Source organism: Trichosurus vulpecula, chromosome 4 (assembly GCF_011100635.1).
Source record: "Trichosurus vulpecula isolate mTriVul1 chromosome 4, mTriVul1.pri, whole genome shotgun sequence".
In the NCBI taxonomy this organism is placed as follows: domain Eukaryota; kingdom Metazoa; phylum Chordata; class Mammalia; order Diprotodontia; family Phalangeridae; genus Trichosurus; species Trichosurus vulpecula.
The window spans coordinates 73,761,214-73,779,737 of NC_050576.1; the positions used below are offsets into that span (position 1 = coordinate 73,761,214).

The 18,524-nt window shown below is 42.1% G+C and overlaps 1 protein-coding gene across 1 annotated transcript in view; it reads left to right on the plus strand.

Annotated features, from left to right (window-relative positions):
- Window positions 1-18,239, plus strand: part of FAM20B (FAM20B glycosaminoglycan xylosylkinase) — a 37,629-nt gene extending 19,390 nt beyond the window's left edge. The window contains exons 3-8 of the mRNA XM_036755115.1: window positions 2,682-2,768; window positions 3,610-3,719; window positions 8,110-8,281; window positions 8,507-8,698; window positions 11,730-11,789; window positions 14,006-18,239. Coding sequence (XP_036611010.1) covers window positions 2,682-2,768; window positions 3,610-3,719; window positions 8,110-8,281; window positions 8,507-8,698; window positions 11,730-11,789; window positions 14,006-14,237 — 853 coding nt within the window. The 3' untranslated portion in view covers window positions 14,238-18,239. The remainder of the gene's footprint in view (window positions 1-2,681; window positions 2,769-3,609; window positions 3,720-8,109; window positions 8,282-8,506; window positions 8,699-11,729; window positions 11,790-14,005) is intronic.
- Window positions 18,240-18,524: the final 285 nt, after the last annotated feature.

Genomic DNA, 18,524 nt, shown 5'->3' on the forward strand with positions numbered 1-18,524 from the left:
TCCTTTAGACCCTAACCACAGCAGCACTCCTATTTCAACTATTCCTTCCTACAAGTTACAGTCAAATTAATCCTCCCCAAACACAAACTAATCTCTCTACTGCCCCTACTCAGAAAACTTCAGTGACTCAGAGCCTCTAGGTGGTGTAGCAGATAGAGCACTGGGCCTGCAGTCAGGAAGACCTGAATTCAAATCCAGCCTCGGAAACTTAGTAGTTGTTTGAACGTGGGCAAGTCACTTAACCTCTGTTTGCCTAAGTTTCCTCATCTGTAAACTGGAAATAATAGTACCTACTCTCACGATTGTCGTGAGGATCAAATGAGATCATATTTGTTAATTGCTTAGCACAGAGCCTGGTATCTATTAGGCATTATATACATGCTAGTTGTTACTCATTTCAGAACAGACTACAGTCTAGCCCCACCTCACCCAACCTTTATTTTTGCCCCTGAACAGAGTGGGCCCACTCCCACTTTTAGACCTCTGCCTTCCTACACAGGCAGGATGGCTTGCTCCTAACTTAGATAACTGAGCACCACTTGGCTGTGGATTGGGTGGGTCTCCATTCGTACCAGGCTGCCGTACGGAAGGGGGTTTGGTGAGCTGAGGAAAGTGGAGGCTGGTGTAAGTGCTTACAGACTTTGGTTGCAGTCCTTGAATGGCGAGTAGATCGTTGTTCTGACCCCTAGTGCTTCAGAAACTGGTTCATCCCTGGTGGAAGAGCAGATTAATGGCCTGAATCAGGCTTTGACGTTCTTTCCCAGAAGGATGAGGGTAATGTAGTGGCAGTTATGGGATGAACTCTGCTGTTCTGTCAGTGACTTAAGATGAATAACTCTGTGCTGAGAGGACTGGGGCCCCCAGCACCATCGCACACAGAAGCCTGTCTCTCTAGGTCACGGATGATGTTGGTTTATAACTCTATTTGGAGAGCCAAGCTCTTCATGTCCTGATGTTCCAGCAGTAGAACAGGTTTATACCTGTTTGTGAAAGTATACCTGTTTGTAGTCTGTTTGTGAAAGGCATAACATCAAAACACAGTGCCTTTTTTCCTCATGCATTGCCTCTAATTATAAAGAAGCTTTGGTGAGTCTGAATCCACAGCAGTGAAGTAGTGATTTTCTGCAAGCACCATTGGTGGCTGTGGAAGGTAGTATGGTGTAGTGAGTGGGGAGCTGGAGTGAAAGCAAAAATGTCTGAGTTCAAGTCCTGCTTTTGACACACACTGGCTGAGTGACCCTGAACAAGTCACTTAGTCACAGTCCGTGCTCAAAGCAGTTCTTGAAGAGAAGAAGGTGAGTTTCCTGACCTGAAAGTTTAACCTACCAATGAAATCACAGGCCCAGTCCCAGTTCCTGTCCCATAATTTTAGCCAGACTTTAGAAGGAAGCCAGCTAGAAGGTGGTTCAGAATTGGGGTAAGATCTTGACTCTGGTCCAGTGTCTCTTCCACTAGACAACATTTCCTGGGGTAGGTCTGAAAGAAGGAGAGGGTAAAAGCAAGTTTACTGCAAAGCATTTGATAGTTAAACTGAGCTACATTTACTCCATAAATTTTGTTTTCTTAGAAACCTGGGCAGTGGGGCATCTGTACTACATAGGCCAAGCCTTTGCTTTACCAGTATAATTAGTAATGGCAGTCCCCTGTAGGAAATCAAGGTGTCATTAGCTCTCCAATTAGTAAGTAGCCAAAGGATATGAACAATCTTCAGAAATGTCATAAACTATAAATGATTACAAAAAGATATGCCCCCAGCTCTCTAATAGTAAAAGAAATTCAAATTAATCCAACTCTGAAATTTCATCTCATGCCTTTGCAAGTTGGCAAAGCTGGTAAAAATCAGAAACAGGTTTATGGAGCTCAGGAAAAACAGGCGAACTAATAGATCGGTGGTGGAGCTCTAAATTAGACATTAATTTGGAATTATACAAGAAAAATGCCCTTTGATCTAATAATGCTGCTACTGGGCCAACACCTCCAAGGAAGTCAAAGATGGAAACAAAGGTCTAGCATTTACTAAACTATTAATAGTAGTGCTCTCTATGGGAGCATAAGATTAGAATCAATTGGGAAATGACTGAAAATCTATGCTATGTGAACATACTGTAATACTGTTGTACCAATACTAGGAATTCATAGAGGTATAGGAAGATTTGTCTCAATAGATAGAAAATTAAATAAACAGAGCCAAGAGAACAGTATCAGCAGTCACTGCCAGAGTAGAAATGAAAACATCACAAACAGGAAGCTGAAGTCTGGGTAATCAAGACCCCAGTGAAGGTCCTAAAGAACAGATAATGAAACAGAACTTCCCTCACATGAAAGATGAGGCGAATGACTGGGACAAAATATCGTATTTATTTCCAGTGGGATCACTTGTTTGGATATTTTTCTTTGATTGTTTTTCTTTGTCAAAAGAGAAAGTTCACTAGATGGTTGAGGGGGAGGGTTGAAATGACTGTGATATAAATACTAAGGGCCTCAATAAAATATAACTTAAGAAAAAAGAAATAAGATGCTTATGCTGGGGACTGAGTGGAGGCCTCTCTGCTGCTGCCCTCCTTTAGCTACGTATGAAGATCCTAAATTGTTCCAAGGGTTGACCAGAGTGTAGAGTGGAGACAGACCTGGACTGGATAGGATTCACACCCTGCCTCTCTGCCGGGGCCTGTCTTTTGCAGGTATAGCCGAGACTATGTGGTCGAAGGTGAGCCATATGCTGGTTATGACAGGCACAATGCAGAAGTTGCAGCCTTTCACTTGGACAGGTAAATGACTTAAGTTTTTACATGTGCTTGGGTTTTGTTTTTTTTTTTAATTTTTCTCTCTTAGAAAGGAATTGCTGAAGTTTTCCTGAAACATGTAACTCCAATAATTTTGGCTTAATTCTCAATTCATTCTAAATTAATGGGATCCCATTGATTTTGCACTATTCTCTTCTGCATGACAACGTTGGTTCCCAAATGAATATTCCAACTCACATAAACCAAATCAGTTCCTGGTAAGGCCTCTGTTGATTATCAAGAAATTATCATGTATAGTTGCCAGTTTTATCTATAAGAACTAGATAAAGACCAAGGAAGAGTTTCCTTTCTAAATAGTGGACCGGCAAAGTCAAAAGTCCAAGGTTAAACCAAAATAGCATATCCAAACTAGTCATTAAATGAAAATATAACATTGCAAATTTCTAGCTTGAAGGGCCTGCTTTTTGGTATTGAAACAAGTAATAATGGCTTTGCTTCATGTTTCAAAACATAATTATGACACATTTGTGAGTCTCTGAGATCTCAACAAAAAATCTTAACCTGGATTGAAACTAAGAAGAGCACATTTGCTATTGACAGTCCTGGAAAGAGTAAATTAACAGTCTTCAGACTTCTCAGTGAAAGAGTAAGGGCTCCATTACCATTAGAGGAAAAAAATACCTTTTCAAATATTAGGAGACTCAGTGTGAGTTGTTCTTTGGGGTTATAATTTCAGGCAAACTTACTATAATTTTTGCTTAGCGAAGTAGATCTCACTGGAAGTTTTAGACATGTTTGTGAGTCTAAAAGTGTCCTTCAAAGTACTTTACTAATGGCTTGCTTTTTCTTCTTTCTTTCCTGGTAGAATCTTAGGTTTCCGCCGAGCCCCCTTAGTGGTTGGGAGATTTGTGAATCTTCGAACTGAGATCAAGCCTATTGCTACAGAGCAGCTACTGAGCACGTTCCTAACTCTTGGTAAGGAAATTCAAAGAAATATTTAAATAGGGGAATATTTAACTTAGTGACTAGAAATGGAATAAGCTAGAGCATTCCTCTTATCAATCAAATAGATATTAGTAAGGAGTGGGCCCTCTGTGCTTATCAGACCACATCTGAATGATGACATTCAGAGCATCCTGTCTGAAGAGAGATCAACAAAATAGGCTATGTCCAGATGAGATTGGTGAGGATGGCGATGAATCACAAAAGTTTAGAGTTGGAAGGAATTGCCGTTTAGTTCACAAAAAAGAACCCCCATTCCTCCTACCTGCCAAACAATCATCCAGCCTTTGCTTGAAGACCTCCAGTGAAGTGGGAATTCACTACCTCTCAAGACAGCACATTTTACTTAAGTAGTCTGGACTCTATCATATGAGGAATAGTTAAAGGAGCTGGGTATCCCTGCTTAACCCTGAGAAGAGAAGACTAAGAGTAGATGTGATAGCTATCTTCGGAGGCATGAAGAGCTATGTGTTTTGTTCCAAAAAAAGTAAAACTGGCCAGTAGAATGTGCAAAGAGGCAGTTTCATATCAGCATAAGGGGTTTGTAACAATCAGTGCCATCTGACAGATGTAATGAGCTTCTGTCAGAAGCAGGGAGCTCCTGTTCAGCCCTTGGGATATTCAGGTAAAGTTTAGGTTCCCACATGAGGGAGGAGAGGGAAGGAAGGACCTTCTGTGAGGGATTTGTGCACTGTGTGGGAAGGTGAGCCAGGTCAACTCTAAGCTTCCCTCTAGCTCAAAATTTTATGATTCTCTAACCTTAATTTACTTCTTTCTAAATTTTTTTTATCCAAAAAATCCACCATAGTTCCTTTTAACTGTGTTTTATATTGTCTAGTTGAATCGATCCTCTTGCTGTCCCTCACATCCACAGCTCTCTCCTGCCTCCCAGAGTTTGCCCTGGTAGACACTCACACCTCACCTCTATTTCTTAGATTCCCTTGTTTCTCCCAAAACTATGCTCAAGTGACTTTTACATGAAGCCTATCCTGATTTACCCAGCAGTCAATGCCCTTCTTCTAAAATGTATCTTTTTTTAAAAAAATTTTTTTTTAGTTTACAACACTCAGTTCCACAAGTTTTTGAGTTCCAAATTTTCTCCCATTTCCCCCCAAGATGGCATGTAATCTGATATAGGTTCTACATATACCTTCATATTAAAATTATTTTCCCAATAATCAGTTTATAAAGCAGAATCATAACCAATGAAATGAACCATGAGAAAGATATAACAAAGCCAAAAATAACTAAAATAAAGAAAAGGAGAGAGCAAATAGTTTGCTTTGATCTGTGAGTACTCACTTGTGTACATGGTATCTCCCTAAAATAAGGTACAATCCTTGAAGACAAGGACTATTTCATTTTTATCTTTGTATCTCCATCACCTAAGACAGTGCTTGGCACAGTCAGCACTTACTACTTACTGCTTGATAGTGTGTTCTACATGTAACCAAAAGCACAGTGTCACCTGACTTGTCTCAGACATTTTGTTCTGTTTGTTGGTAATAACAAAATTACTGGCCTCAATGTCAGTATTTCTAATGATTATATAGGAATTAGAGACAGCGTAGTATAACAGGTGAAGGTTTAGACCTGCAGTCAGAAAGATCTGGGTTCAAGTTTTGCCGCAGACATCCAGCTCTGTGACCATGGGAGTTAGTTCACTACAGCAACTCTAATGCTGTAAATTACTGACCTCTCTAACACTTTAAGTTATAGAGGAGTTTCTCATCTGCATCCGTAGGAGGATTTTCCATACCAGGAATTCCCAAAAGTGATGAAGTTACAGTTCTGGACAAAAAATTGCTATGAATAATTCTGCAAAATGGATATTTTAGGGAAATTATAGTTCAAGCTGAGGGCAGAAGGTACTATCTAAGTGTGGTGTCACACAAATATTTTGTTCCCTGAATGGATGGAGCATTGAGTTGATCAGTCTCTCACAGAGATTTACTGTTTTCTCAAGCATCAATAAGTGATCTTGTGTCTTAAAGCTTGGGGTGGGGTAGGGTAGAAGGTTTTATTTCTATAATTCAAACTATTTCTTCTGCTCTTTGGATAATAATGCAGCCCTATGAAAATGTATATATTTTCATAGCACCCTCAGTTTTCTGATTGAAGCATTATTGTAAAGTCTCCTTTGGGGAATTTTTCTTTTTTTTTTTTTGGAAGGGGGAAGGCAGGCAATTGGGGTTAAGTGACTTATCCAAGGTCACACAGCTAGTAAGTGTATCAAGTATCTGAGTTTGAATTTGAACTCAGTTCTTCCTGACTCCAGGGCTGGTGCTCTACTCTCTGCACCACCTAGCTGCCCCATTTGGGGAATTTCTCATTCTTAAATGATGGAACTAATTAATGACCATTGGTAGTTAGTTGATTAAGTCATTTGTTAGAAGGTTTATGCAGAGCACTGAGAGGTGAGAATGAGGGCAAACAAAAACACTGTCTCTGCCTTTGAGGAGCTTTAAATCTAGAGGACAGATATCAGACACCCACTAATAATGACAGGACAAAGTGGTATGTGCTAAAAGTAGAAGCTCACGTTTATGTGGTGCTTTCAGGTTTTCAAAGAGGAGTATGCTGTATGAAAGGGGTCCAGAGGAATAAGAAATCACTTTTAATTCATGGAATTCAAGGAAGGCTTCCTGGAGGAGGTGGCATCTGAACTAAGCCTTGAAACAGAAGTAGGATTTTCCTACTTGGTCATTATAATTATATAACAGTTTCCATTTATTTTTCCTGTTCCACAAGTTGTTCATTTGTTTGGTTTTTTTTTACCCAATCACTAGGCACCCACCCATTTTGCTTTTTAGTTCTTTGCTAAAAGTGTTGCTGTAAATGCTTTGATGTATATGGAAAAGCTATATACTTCCTTTCATTGGCCTCCTTGGTGTGTATGCCTACTAGTGAGATCTTGCTCTGAACATTTTAGTTGCTTTTTTCCTAGTTGAATTCCAAGTTGTTTTATAGAATGGGGAGACCAGTTTCTATCTCCATCAAGAGCGTAGTGTGTATCAGTTCATTCACTGCTTCTCAACCACCGACAAGCATAGGTCCATCTTTTGGCTCTTTGCCAGTTTGCTAGGTGTGAGGGAAAACCTCAAAGTTGTTTTGATATTATTTTTCTTCTTCATATTGGTTTGGAATAATCTTCAATACTAATCATTAACAGTTTGCGAGTATCCTTTTGAGAATAATTTGTTCATAACTTTTTATCTCTTGTCCATTGAGGAGTAGCAACCAATGTTATTTGGCATGAAATTCCCACTGGCAAATCATTCTAAAGAGGAGAGGAAATTCTACAGGACAAGAAACTCTTTATTTTTCATCTTGTTCTTGAAAGATCTCTTCTCTTCCCGTGGTTTCAGCTATTGCCTTTGTATAGGTCACACCCAAATCTCTGCCTTTATCAGTCCTACATATTTATGCTTGCACGTCCATTTGATATTTCATACTCAGTGTACCTAAAATCAAATTTATCTTCCCCACTGAATATCAACTCCTTTTCCTGAATAACCTGTTTCTGTTAATTTCACATTACTTTCTACATAGTTGGCCTTGAAAACCTTGCTCTCATCTCTATCTTCTCCCTCTGCCTATCTTCACATTCTATGGATAGCTCAGTCATGACAGCTGATAGTAATTGCCTGTCTCCCTTCCTTAAGGGCCTCTTAATGTAGGTCCTTTGAAAAAAGGCCCTTTCCTCTTCTTATTCTTTCATTTTTAGTGTCCAAAGTAGGAAATGGCTTGAAGTAGAGTTTTCTCTCTTATTCCTTCCCTTTCTTTCCTCCCCTTCCTTTCCCCTTTCCTTCCCTCTTTCCTTACTTCTTCCTTTCTTCCCTTCCCTTCTTTCCTTTCTTCTCTCCTTTCCTTTTCCCCTCCATCTCCCTCCTCTCATTGGTGAGAAGTAGTGTTGTACGATGAAAAGAACATTAAGCTGGACATCTGGAGAAAGACATTTCCCTCTCTCTCTCCTATCTCTTCTTCCCTGGCTAGTTTTGTTCCCCAAACTTACTGTCACCTGTAATATGGTTTCACCTAACCTGTTTGTTTGTTTGTTTTGTGAAGTCAATTGACAGATGGTATATATTTGTATTTTATAATACGTGATGGTTAAGTAAGCCTTTGAAGTACATTTTCAACAAACATTTAACTCCTGTGTGCATGGCAGTGGGTTTGATATTTGACCTATTTGGCAGTCATGTGTCATGAAAAAGGACAAAGTTTATTTGTCTTTAGACCAAATGAAAGTAGTTCCAGACCTCTGTTCTTGTTATGGAGCTGTCTTATGATTTTTTTTGTGGGGTGGCTTTGAGGTTTTACATTTCTCCCACATTATATTTGGCCTCTTTCTCTCTCTAAGGTAACAACACTTGCTTTTACGGGAAGTGTTATTATTGCCGAGAAACAGAGCCCGCCTGTGCGGATGGAGACCTAATGGAGGGCTCTGTTACCCTGTGGCTTCCAGATGTCTGGCCTCTGCAGAAGCACCGACACCCATGGGGCAGGACTTACAGGGAGGGGAAGCTTGCCAGGTAAAATGACTAGAGCTTGGGGGCAGGCTGTTAATTCATTCCATCTTGGGGCTTGGTCTGGTACCCTGCTGCCTTGTAACCTTCTGGTGTTGAGAGGCTCAGAAGGGCTGTGGCAGCCAGGTGTGAGCCTGCCGGGCAGGGACTCTGGCTTCTCTTTGTTTTGAACAGTGCCAAGCACAGTGTTGACGCTCAGTAAATAACCCCCGTGATGCTGCCTGCCTCCAGGTGGGAGTACGATGATAGCTACTGTGATGCTGTGAAGAAGACATCTCCCTATGACTCTGGTCCCCGGCTCCTGGATATTGTGGACACTGCTGTCTTTGATTATCTGATCGGCAACGCTGACCGTCATCATTACGAGAGCTTTCAGGATGATGAGGGCGCTAGCATGCTTATTCTCTTGGATAATGCCAAAAGGTACGTATGGGTCATGGCACTGTGTTTATCAGAGAGTGGCTCATGTGTGCCCAAGAAAGGAACCTAGACCAGAAAGGTCAAACACATGGCAGTAAAATGTTACTGGGAAATGTTTAACAAAATAAATAAAAATACAATAGAACATACTTGTGGTTTTCTAAGTCATTTTGCAGCCCGCAAGGATCCTTATGTATGATTTAGTGGCTCTCATATTTCTTTGAGATTGGCACCACTGCCCTAGAGTGCTCTTGGTTTTTCTCTGTCTCATAGCAATATAATCGTCTTAATGTTGTTTGAGTTAGGGCAGTCAGAGAAGATAGAAACAAGTGAGGTCTCCTTGGGGTACTAGGTAGAAGGGGGCAGCAAAACCAGGAAAACCTGGTGGGTTTTTATAAGTTCTTCTCTGGGTCAAACAGGATCAGACACGGGAGGACAGAGCAGGGGACCTAGACTTGGTACACAGGTCATTGTTTAGGGACTGGTGCTGATTCATGCTGGGGGGGACTCCTGAGGAGCTGATGATATTCAAACTCCCTGCCAGCAGGAAAAGGGGATTTTGACCATTACCACAAGCCTCACTTTGGCCAGGTCACTGAGGGTCTTTGAGCTTCTTCTGGCTATTCTGTTTAATGGGACAGAGAGACTGCTGAGGTCCTTATAGCAATGGAATGCTTTGAGCAATATAGAGTTCCTTCTCATCCTTGGAGATACTTAAGGGGAGGAGTTCGCTATACATCAAGTCCAAAAATCTCTGAACAGTAGATTGGATTACTGGAAGATCTCAAGACTTTCCCTAATAGAATCTCCCCAGGTCTTAGGTAGACGTTGTGGTGGATAGAGCACCGGGCCCGGAGTTAGGAAATTCTGAGTTCAAATGTAACCTCAGATACTTACTAGTTGTATAACCCTGAGAAGTCATTTAATCTCTTTCTGCCTCAGCTTCCATGGCTGTAAAATGTTGATAATAAGAGCATCTACCTGCCAGGGTTGTTGTGGGGATCAAGTGAGACAGTATTTGTAAAGTACTTAGCACAGCCCTGGAGCATAATAGGGACTTAATAAATCTTCCCTTCCTCCCCTCTTTTCTCCTTTTCTCCCTCCCTCCCTTCCTTCTTTCCTCCCTCCCTTCCTTCCTCTTTTCCTTCCAAAGGAGAGAGTTGACCTACATGCAGGCCCCTTTCAGCTCTACACCTGTGATCTAGTCCTCTCTAAGCTGTTGGCTACTGCCCTATTCCTTCAGCCACCCCTCTCTGTGGCAGGGAAAGTTCAATTGGCAGAATGTTCCCCATTTCACCACTGCTTAGAAACTTCTCTGCCAGCACCCCTTCCTTCTTCCTGCTCACAGTCAGAAATGGTGTGCCATCTTTTCAGTGATATGTCCAGTGTCTCTTCCAAAGGTTGAGGGGCCTGCTTCTTCTCTCGACAGTGGGACTAGGGCCAGGCCAGGGAGGCTAGACATGATTGCAAAACTGAAGGTGCAGTGGACACTGACACTTCTTGAACCTCAGATTTTATTTGTCCAGAGGTACAAATAATTTTAACATCTGATTTAGTAGATCTAGTCATTCTCCATTTGGCTCTTATTGTGGCCTTCTAAACATAGGAGGAGAAGGAAGATTGCGCCGTGCGTGATTATTTAACAGAAAAGCTGTTTCCATCTCTTTCTTTGGCTAGGAGATCTTTGGAGATAAAGAGAAGCTTGTTCTTACTCTTTTTTGTTAAGATTTGGAAGCAGAACTGAGCCATCTCTCCCATGGTTTTGAGGGCAGGGCCTCACACTTGGTGATGGCAGCAATGAGATGTTTGACTGGTGCTCAGACAGGAGCAGGTGCTATATCACTGCTGCTGCTGGGAATACACCAAAGCTGCTTCTGAAGAACGAATGCATAACATTTGCCCAAAGTGCCGCCATCTTGTATAGAACACCAGGTGCCCAGCGCTCTGTGAAAGATGGTGGCAGCAACATAGAGAGGGGCCCGCCAGCATTGCATAGTCAAGCCAGGCCAGAGTGGCCTCGTCCCTTGAAGTTTCCTGCTGCTTGCTTGGACCCTAATTATTTATAGCAGAATTTCACCTTGGAATCATCGCTGTAGCTATTTTGTCATTTTAAGATGCAGATTGTTCTGAACACTGTTACAGTGTGACCAGGGTCTGTTCCATTTCCAGAGTGGAGTGTGGAGAATGTCTCTAATGTGGTCACTCATTTCTGTCTCTAAATTACCTGCCAAAACCATTTTAATACAAATGCATAATAGGCAGCGAATCAGGGTCTCCTGCGCCTCTGAAACAGGGAGAACGCCAGTTTGGGAGAGGGAATATGCTGGCAAGCAACAGGATGAGCCTCTCCCACTTGTCATTTTGGTGGATGGTGAGGCAATCCTTTTTTTTTCCACTCAGTAATATTTTATTTTTTCCCATTACATGCAAAGATAGTTTTCAGTGTTCGCTTTTACAAGATTTTGAGTTCCAAATTTTTTTTTCTCCCCCTTCCCCAAGACAGCATGAAATCTGATATAGGCTATCCACATAAAATCATGTTAAACAGATTTCTACATTAGTCATGTTGTGAAAGAAGAATCAGAACAAAAGGGAAAAACCGAGGCAGTCCTTTTGAAACATGCTTGATTGTGGAAGAGTTTGTAGGGAGCCTTTACTTCCCTTCCGTTTCCTTGTAATTCCTTCAGGCAATTGAAATTGAACCCCTCCCCACCTTTTTTTACCCTCACCGCTGTTTTGGAGTTCTATGATTTGATTACCGTACATTGGTGCCTGAGCATCTTGGGAGATCTTGACAGGATAAAGGAGCCTAGAAAGGGATTGTCATTTTTATTTGTCAGATGCTCCAGAACTGACCGTTGGGGATCATGTCTGATTGGTCATGCCCTGTTTGTGTTTTAATTTAAGTGATTGGACCTGGTGTAGCATGAAATTATCTGGGACTGGTTTGGGGATACTTCACAGAACTTGCTAAGGTTGGGAGGAGCGCTGGCTCTTCTGAAGCTAATTCACTGGGTTCTAATTTATTTTTCAGCTTTGGAAACCCTACGCTGGATGAGAGAAGCATCCTCGCCCCTCTCTACCAGTGTTGCATGTGAGTTAACCATCCCCGAGATGAGGACTGGCATTTCACGCCTCTGGCACAGTGACCCAGGCAGGGCATGAGCCTCCTGAGCCACACTTCTGTGACAGTTGCAGAAGCTTTAAGGCAAAGCCAAAGGCAATTTTACTTTCCTAGTTTTCATGTTTGATGTTTTTTTAAAAGGATGTTCATATTAGGCTCTAAAGTATAGGAAGAAAACAGGATGCAGGCTGTGAAGCCTTTTCCTAATTTGAATATTCAGGAGCATCTAGTAAGATTCACTCCATAGAGAATAATCATAATGGTGTAGCTAACATTCCCATAGCAATTTAAGGTTTGCAGAACAATGTGTGTTATCGAATTTGATCCTAACAAAACCTTGGAGGCAGGCGCGCTTATTATACCCAGTTTTCAGATGAAGAAACTAAACGTGAGAGAGGTTCAGTGTCTTGTCCCGGGTCTCAGCTGGCTAGGACACGTCTGAGGCAGGATTGAGAGGCAGTTCTTCCTGACTATACATCCCACGTCCTCTCTATTGTACCCCCTTGTTTGCCTCCCAGGGTAAACCCAGGAGTGTTACTGATGGTCAGCATACTCCCTAAAATTCCCACGATGCACAGGACTGGACATAGTAAGCAAGAAATCTCATTTTTCATTTTTTGGGGGTTATTTTTGTTTTTTTGGATGGGGGAAGACAAGGCAATTGGGGTGACTTGCCCAAGGTCACACAGGTAGTAGGTGTCAAGTGTCTGAGGCTGGATTTGAATTCAGATCCTCTTGACTCCAGGGCTGGCAGTGTATTCACTGTGCCCCCTAACTGCCCCAGAAATCTCATTTTACTCCTTTAAGAGCATTAGATTCATTAGCAGCTGATAGTTGGAGTGTAGTTGGCTTTGGGCTTTCTGCAGATGGACAAAAAGCAGAGACATAGACTAGCCCTAAATTTATATTTGACTTTAGCAAAATGTTTCTCTACTTACTATTCAAGTATGTTCTTTCACACAATGTGGGAAGGCCCAGCACACTTAGTGCCTCGCCCATGTATGAGTGATTGAAAAGAGATGCCTCAGCTGGGTGGCCTGGGGACCACAAGGACTGTAGCTCCCTCACTAATTCTGTCACTTAAGGTTTAGAGTTCCAGCCTGGCTCACAAATGCATTTTTGGAGCACACCCCATTTATAAATTGAAGACTCCCTGTATGTTGACTAGAACCATACCATAAGTGTTTTGCTTTAGCTCAGTCAGTCAGCAAACATTCATTAAGCACCTGCGTGTTAGGCCCTGTGCTACGCTGAGGATACAAAGACAGAAGTGACATATAGTCTCTGCCCTCAAGGAACGTACCTCCTTTCATCGGGGCTGAGGTGTCAGGGCTAGGGAGAGGGATAGAGTAGATGGATGGATGGATAGATAGATAGATAGATAGATAGATAGATAGATGGATAGATGGATAGATAGATAGAGATAGGGATAAGGATATACAGAATAAATATAAGGTACTTTGTGGGGGAAAGAAGGTCTTAGCAGCTGGGGTTCTGGAAAGGCTTTGGGGCAGTGCTTGAGAGCCCTCAGAAGGCAGAGATGAGGTGGAGCTGCCACCAGGCGTGGGGTTTAGCCCGTGCAGAGGCACACACCAGCATGGGAGGTGGAGGTCACATGTGAGGAGAAGCAAGGAAGCCATTTTCCTTGGCTATAGTGTGTGGGAGGCAACTGGCTAAGGGCTGTAAGTAACAAACGGGAGAGGTTGGAGGCAGTGAGGCCCCTAGAACTCCTTTCCTAGCCCTGGGCTCCATACTCCCCAGGTGACCCCCGAGACTAATAGACAGGACTGTCCTTAAGTAGTGCCACACTTTTCCTTCAAATTTGGCTTAATTTTGGCCTAAAAGACCTGTCTTCTTTCTGGTCTTAGATTAGATAAAAGATCTTCTTAGTAACTAAGCATTTATCAATTATCAAGCAATTATTTGGCCCCGTTATGGGCCAGAAGAAAAGCAAAAGTATGTACCTGCCCTCAAGGGGCTTATCTTCTAATGGGAACTTCTTTGTGTCAGTGAAACAATAAGAAAGGCAACGGGACAGTTAAAATGGAAAAGCAAGCTTTGTCTTAATGAAGAGCTTAAAGGAAAGCAGAAGCAGCTGTTTAGAAACTTATGTAGTCCAAGCAGGCCGGTAAGTCTCATTGGCCACTGAGAGTTCCTAGTGACCTGTGCTCATCTATGTTTTCCAGAATTCGAGTCTCCACCTGGAACAGGCTAAACTACCTAAAGAATGGTGTGCTGAAGTCTGCCTTAAAATCGGCTATGGCTCACGACCCCATCTCCCCTGTGCTCTCGGACTCCCACCTGGACGCTATGGACCAGCGGCTCCTCAGTATCCTGGCCACCGTAAAGCAGTGCACCGACCAGTTTGGGACAGATACTGTGCTGGTGGAGGACAGGATGACTCTCTCCCACTTGTAACTTTGGTGGAAAACAATACAAACTTCTTTTTACAAATGATAGAGAAACAGCACAATTGATTCCAAATGGATTCATGGGAAAAGACTGAAAACAGCAAGCAGAGCTCTCTGGTTGTAGGGAATGGGCTGCCTTTGGGTATCTGGTATTTTTCCCTATGAGAAGCTAAAGCACTGACCAAAAGCTTTAGACCATTGAGAGTCCCTGCACAGCTTCCTGCCATCTTTGGCACTGTTCTTTTTTGATGTGCCCATTTCTAGTCATGGGCATCACACTGGGAAAAGCTTGATGTCCAGTTGCAGAGGATTATTGAAGCATGGAATTTGAATGTGAATACCAGAATGGCTCTGGAGTGTGTGCGTGCGTGTGCGTGTGTTTCAGTTGAACCTTATGGTCCTTCTTCCATCCTTTGCCCTCTGTGCCCGCTCTACCCCCTACTTATCATCTAAAGAGACTTAAACCAATTTCAGGTGCAGTTTATGCAGCTTCGTTCTCATTGGAGAAGGTACTTTCCACCTCTTGAAGAGGTGGTAGTGGTGGTAAGTAAAACCATCACTAAGCAAAAATAGCATATACCTTCGGAGGATTTATCTCTGGAGGGTCTCACTCTGCCCTTTAAAAAACAGGAGCAGCAGCAAACCCTGTGGAGTTGCAAGGAAGGGCTAGAGTGAATCTGCCCTCAGAGTAGAAGCAGGAAGTGTGCCCTCCTTTATAGGCAGGTTAGGTTCCTATGTATTCATGATTCCTGGGAGAAACATTCCATTGAATATTGCAAGAAGTGTAAAAGTATCTAACCCCAGGATAAAATTGGTCTCTGAAGCAAACCTTCTTGGACTTTCTAATGCATCCTGAGCATAGACTTAACTTTGCTCCAAGCAGGCAAATGTCTTCCTGGTGAGCAGGGCTGAGTACACAAAAGCCCTGGAGAGAAAAGAGTAGGGTGGGCTGGGGCCCTTGTGTCATGTTGTCTCTGAATCTGAAAGAGAACAGTCATGTTGTGTTGTAGGAGGGGGACTGCCATTGAGGAATGGCTTGGATCAGAGGTCCTCAGAAAGTCTGGGATTCCTCCGCCTTCTCCTGGGCTCCTCTTTACCTCTGCCTTTAAGGCTTTGCACCACGAAGGATCCAGAATTATTTAGGCTTCTGGGTGCTTCAGGGGAGAGCACTCCAGAGGCTGCCTCGTTGGTGAGAAAAAACTAGCTCTCTTCTAGAAATGGTGGTGATTACTTTTCTGACAACTGGACTTTGCAGATGATTTGTGATTGGGGCCCATATAAGAGACTAGGAAGAATTTGCGATGGCTTTCTGAGCCTTTAAATTGGATTTAGTATTGCCACATGTAGCTTTTAAGCCTTGCTCATTTCATATTTCCACCTCACCCTTTCTTCTCTTCTTATGTCCTGAACCTACATTGTAATATTCTGGCTATGTTTCCATAGCTCCAGATTCTGTGGCACTTAAGATTGTTGTAACCAAGGTCTGTGTTTGCATTCTGAAAAAAATGCCCTGGATGTGTGCGGTAAGCAGGTCTGATGGACTCTCACCCCACAAATAAGCTTGGTGCCAACTTGTCTGGGTATGTGTGTGTATCACTCATATTTCATCTGCTTCTAGTCCTTATTCCTTTTCTAGGTTTATACTTCCCTTGTTTAGAGACTACTATTTATATGATATAATTGAACATGTTTGATCCCAGCCATTGGGAGTCAGGTTAAAGCAGTCAGAGTCTTGAAACCGATTTAGGAGATCTGAGGCCCAGTTTTCTGGATTTGAGAAATAATATTGAGTAACCCTTTGGTAATATCATGGGCACGAGGCATTTTTTTTAATAGCTTGTACGCATCATCTGAGACCAGGATGAGAATGGGCTGTTAAGAAAAAGGGATCTTGACATGCGAAGAGAAGGAAAATGCTTGCACAAAATGCTATCATTGTGTCAAAGGGAGAAGACGCCTATTCCAGTTTCAAGATTGTTTACTCTGTGTATCCAGGAACATTCTCACTTAGGCTGAGAGTCACTTGGATAGCACCTATCCTAAAATCTCTGGGAGATAGCTGCAGAGATATAGTTGAATCTCAAGACTATTAGCTTTGCTCTCTGTGACAAATGCTACTTTCATGCTATACAGACACAAATGAATAAAAGAAGATTATGTGGTCACATCCTTCCAGAAATCCCTCTTGCGTTTATGAGGTCAAACTGAAAAGAGTGAAAACTTCTGAAAACTTGGGAATTTCATTCTGGTGGTTGAAAGTAAATTATTCTGTTAAAGGAAGAAGATAGAAAATAGAAGTGGCTTGGTTAAAATGGGCCTTTTTTTTTCTTCAAACATCAATTCGTTTCCTCATTACAACAAATTTATTGTTTCATTTTCTGTTTCTCACCAAGCACAAATCCATGGACCTTGAGACTCAGAACCAGAATAGTCGTTGAAGTTAGAGCTTTATTGCTAGAATTAGGTTTATCTACCATTGGTGTGCAGAATATGGCCTCTGTTAGGATTGAATGGAATTGGGGAAGGGTTTAGAAGATTCTAAATGAGAATCTTCTAAATAAGGCAGTGATTCTAAATGTCACACACGCCAAATTCACCTTAAAGTATGAGATACCTACTTAATAGTAATATTAAAATGCCTTTGGGCTCTGGACTGTTTCATTAGGATTCTGAGCTCCTTATAATCAGGGTGTATTTAATTCAGCCATCAGATGGTCCTTAGTGTCAGGGTTGCTGATGGCAGCCCAAGCGTGCATTTGAAATAAGAATCCAAAGCTAAGTGGACCTTGAAGTATTTAGAGTAGACCCATTCTATTTTGACCACACAAAGTAAGGTCTTAGGTTTAAAAGATTGTTTCCTGATTCTTGCTTGTCGAAACCTCAAATTTTAAGTTTAGGGAAGTGTGTTTGCAGGTTTTATTCTAAACCTGCTTGTTAATATGAAGTGTTGCTTACATTGTGAGGAGAAAAAAGTAAATAAGTTGCCACCCAAAGGAGATTATGGGATAGGATTTTATTTGCTCACAGATTGTTTCCTCCCAGTGAGTCATTCTCCTGTCTTCACACTTGAAGTTAACATGTTGCATGTCAAGAATTGAAAATGAAGAAGGGAATGGAAGAACTGGGGACTGGACTGCTGATTATCTGGAGGCCAATGCACAGTACATTCCCCCTCCGTTTTTCCCCATCTCCCATATTCTCCCATATACCACCATGCTTTTGTCCACTAGTGCTTTAGAAACACTACTGAGTTACAGTACCCAAATAAGAGAGCATCTCCTGTGATTTTAAGGTTTCGGAAAGTTGATTATGTTGGAGACGGGGACCTGGGTTAGAAATTCAGAGGATCAAGCTACTGGGTGACCTTTGGGAAGTCACCTTTACTTCTGTGGTATGGATATAAGTTTCCTCATATGTAAAATGAGAGGATTGACTCAGGTCCCTAAATTCCAATTTTAAGTTTCAGAGTATAGGCACCAGAAAATCCCTGCATGTCCCAGGCATAGTCATAGTCAACAGAACACACTTAACTTTGGCATGGTCCATGTTCCTGGAAGAACTGAAACTGAAGCGGGTAAAAGATCCTTTCCAAGTCCCTGCGAATAAGAACTAGGGGTATGGATACCTGACTTTTCTCTCCGATCCTGACAGAGAACAGGGGTTAGGAGGGAAAGGAAAGAGGGCCTGCCAGTCAACTCTGCCAGAGACTGAGTGAACTGAGGCATCATTCATTCAAACAAATAGGGGTAAGGTGGAGTGGAGTGGGGTAGAGGATAATTTATTGAGAAGGTAACTTTTTCACGAATGGCAGCTTGAAAGAGAGGGCAAGAAGTCTGCTTTGAGCTCCCTGGAAGCTGTAGCTGCACAACTAATGGTCATTCTTGGTTTAAAAAAAAAAGAGAGAGATGCGTGATAGATCCAGAAAAATGAACCTCTCAATTTCTACATGTGTTCTGTTGGTTCAAGTTCTGAATCAAGAAACGTGAAGTGAATAAAGATTTTAATAAATGCTGGTGTATCCTCTTTCTCCCTGGAATCCCTTTTTCCTTCAGGATGTTTCCAGGGACCTGTGTCCCTTTTTCCTACCTGTTTCATGAGGGAGTAAGAAAGGCAGTGGGTTTCTTCTCTTGCACCATTTTCAACACTTTACTTCCATAGTGGATGAGACTGTAAAGTAATCCGTTACCAAGAAATCAATATGAGAGTGCACCAGTGCCCAGGTGTACACTGCAGCATGAATGTGTGTGTGCTTTTGTGTATTCTTTAGTTGGCACTTTTTCCAAAGGTAAAGAAT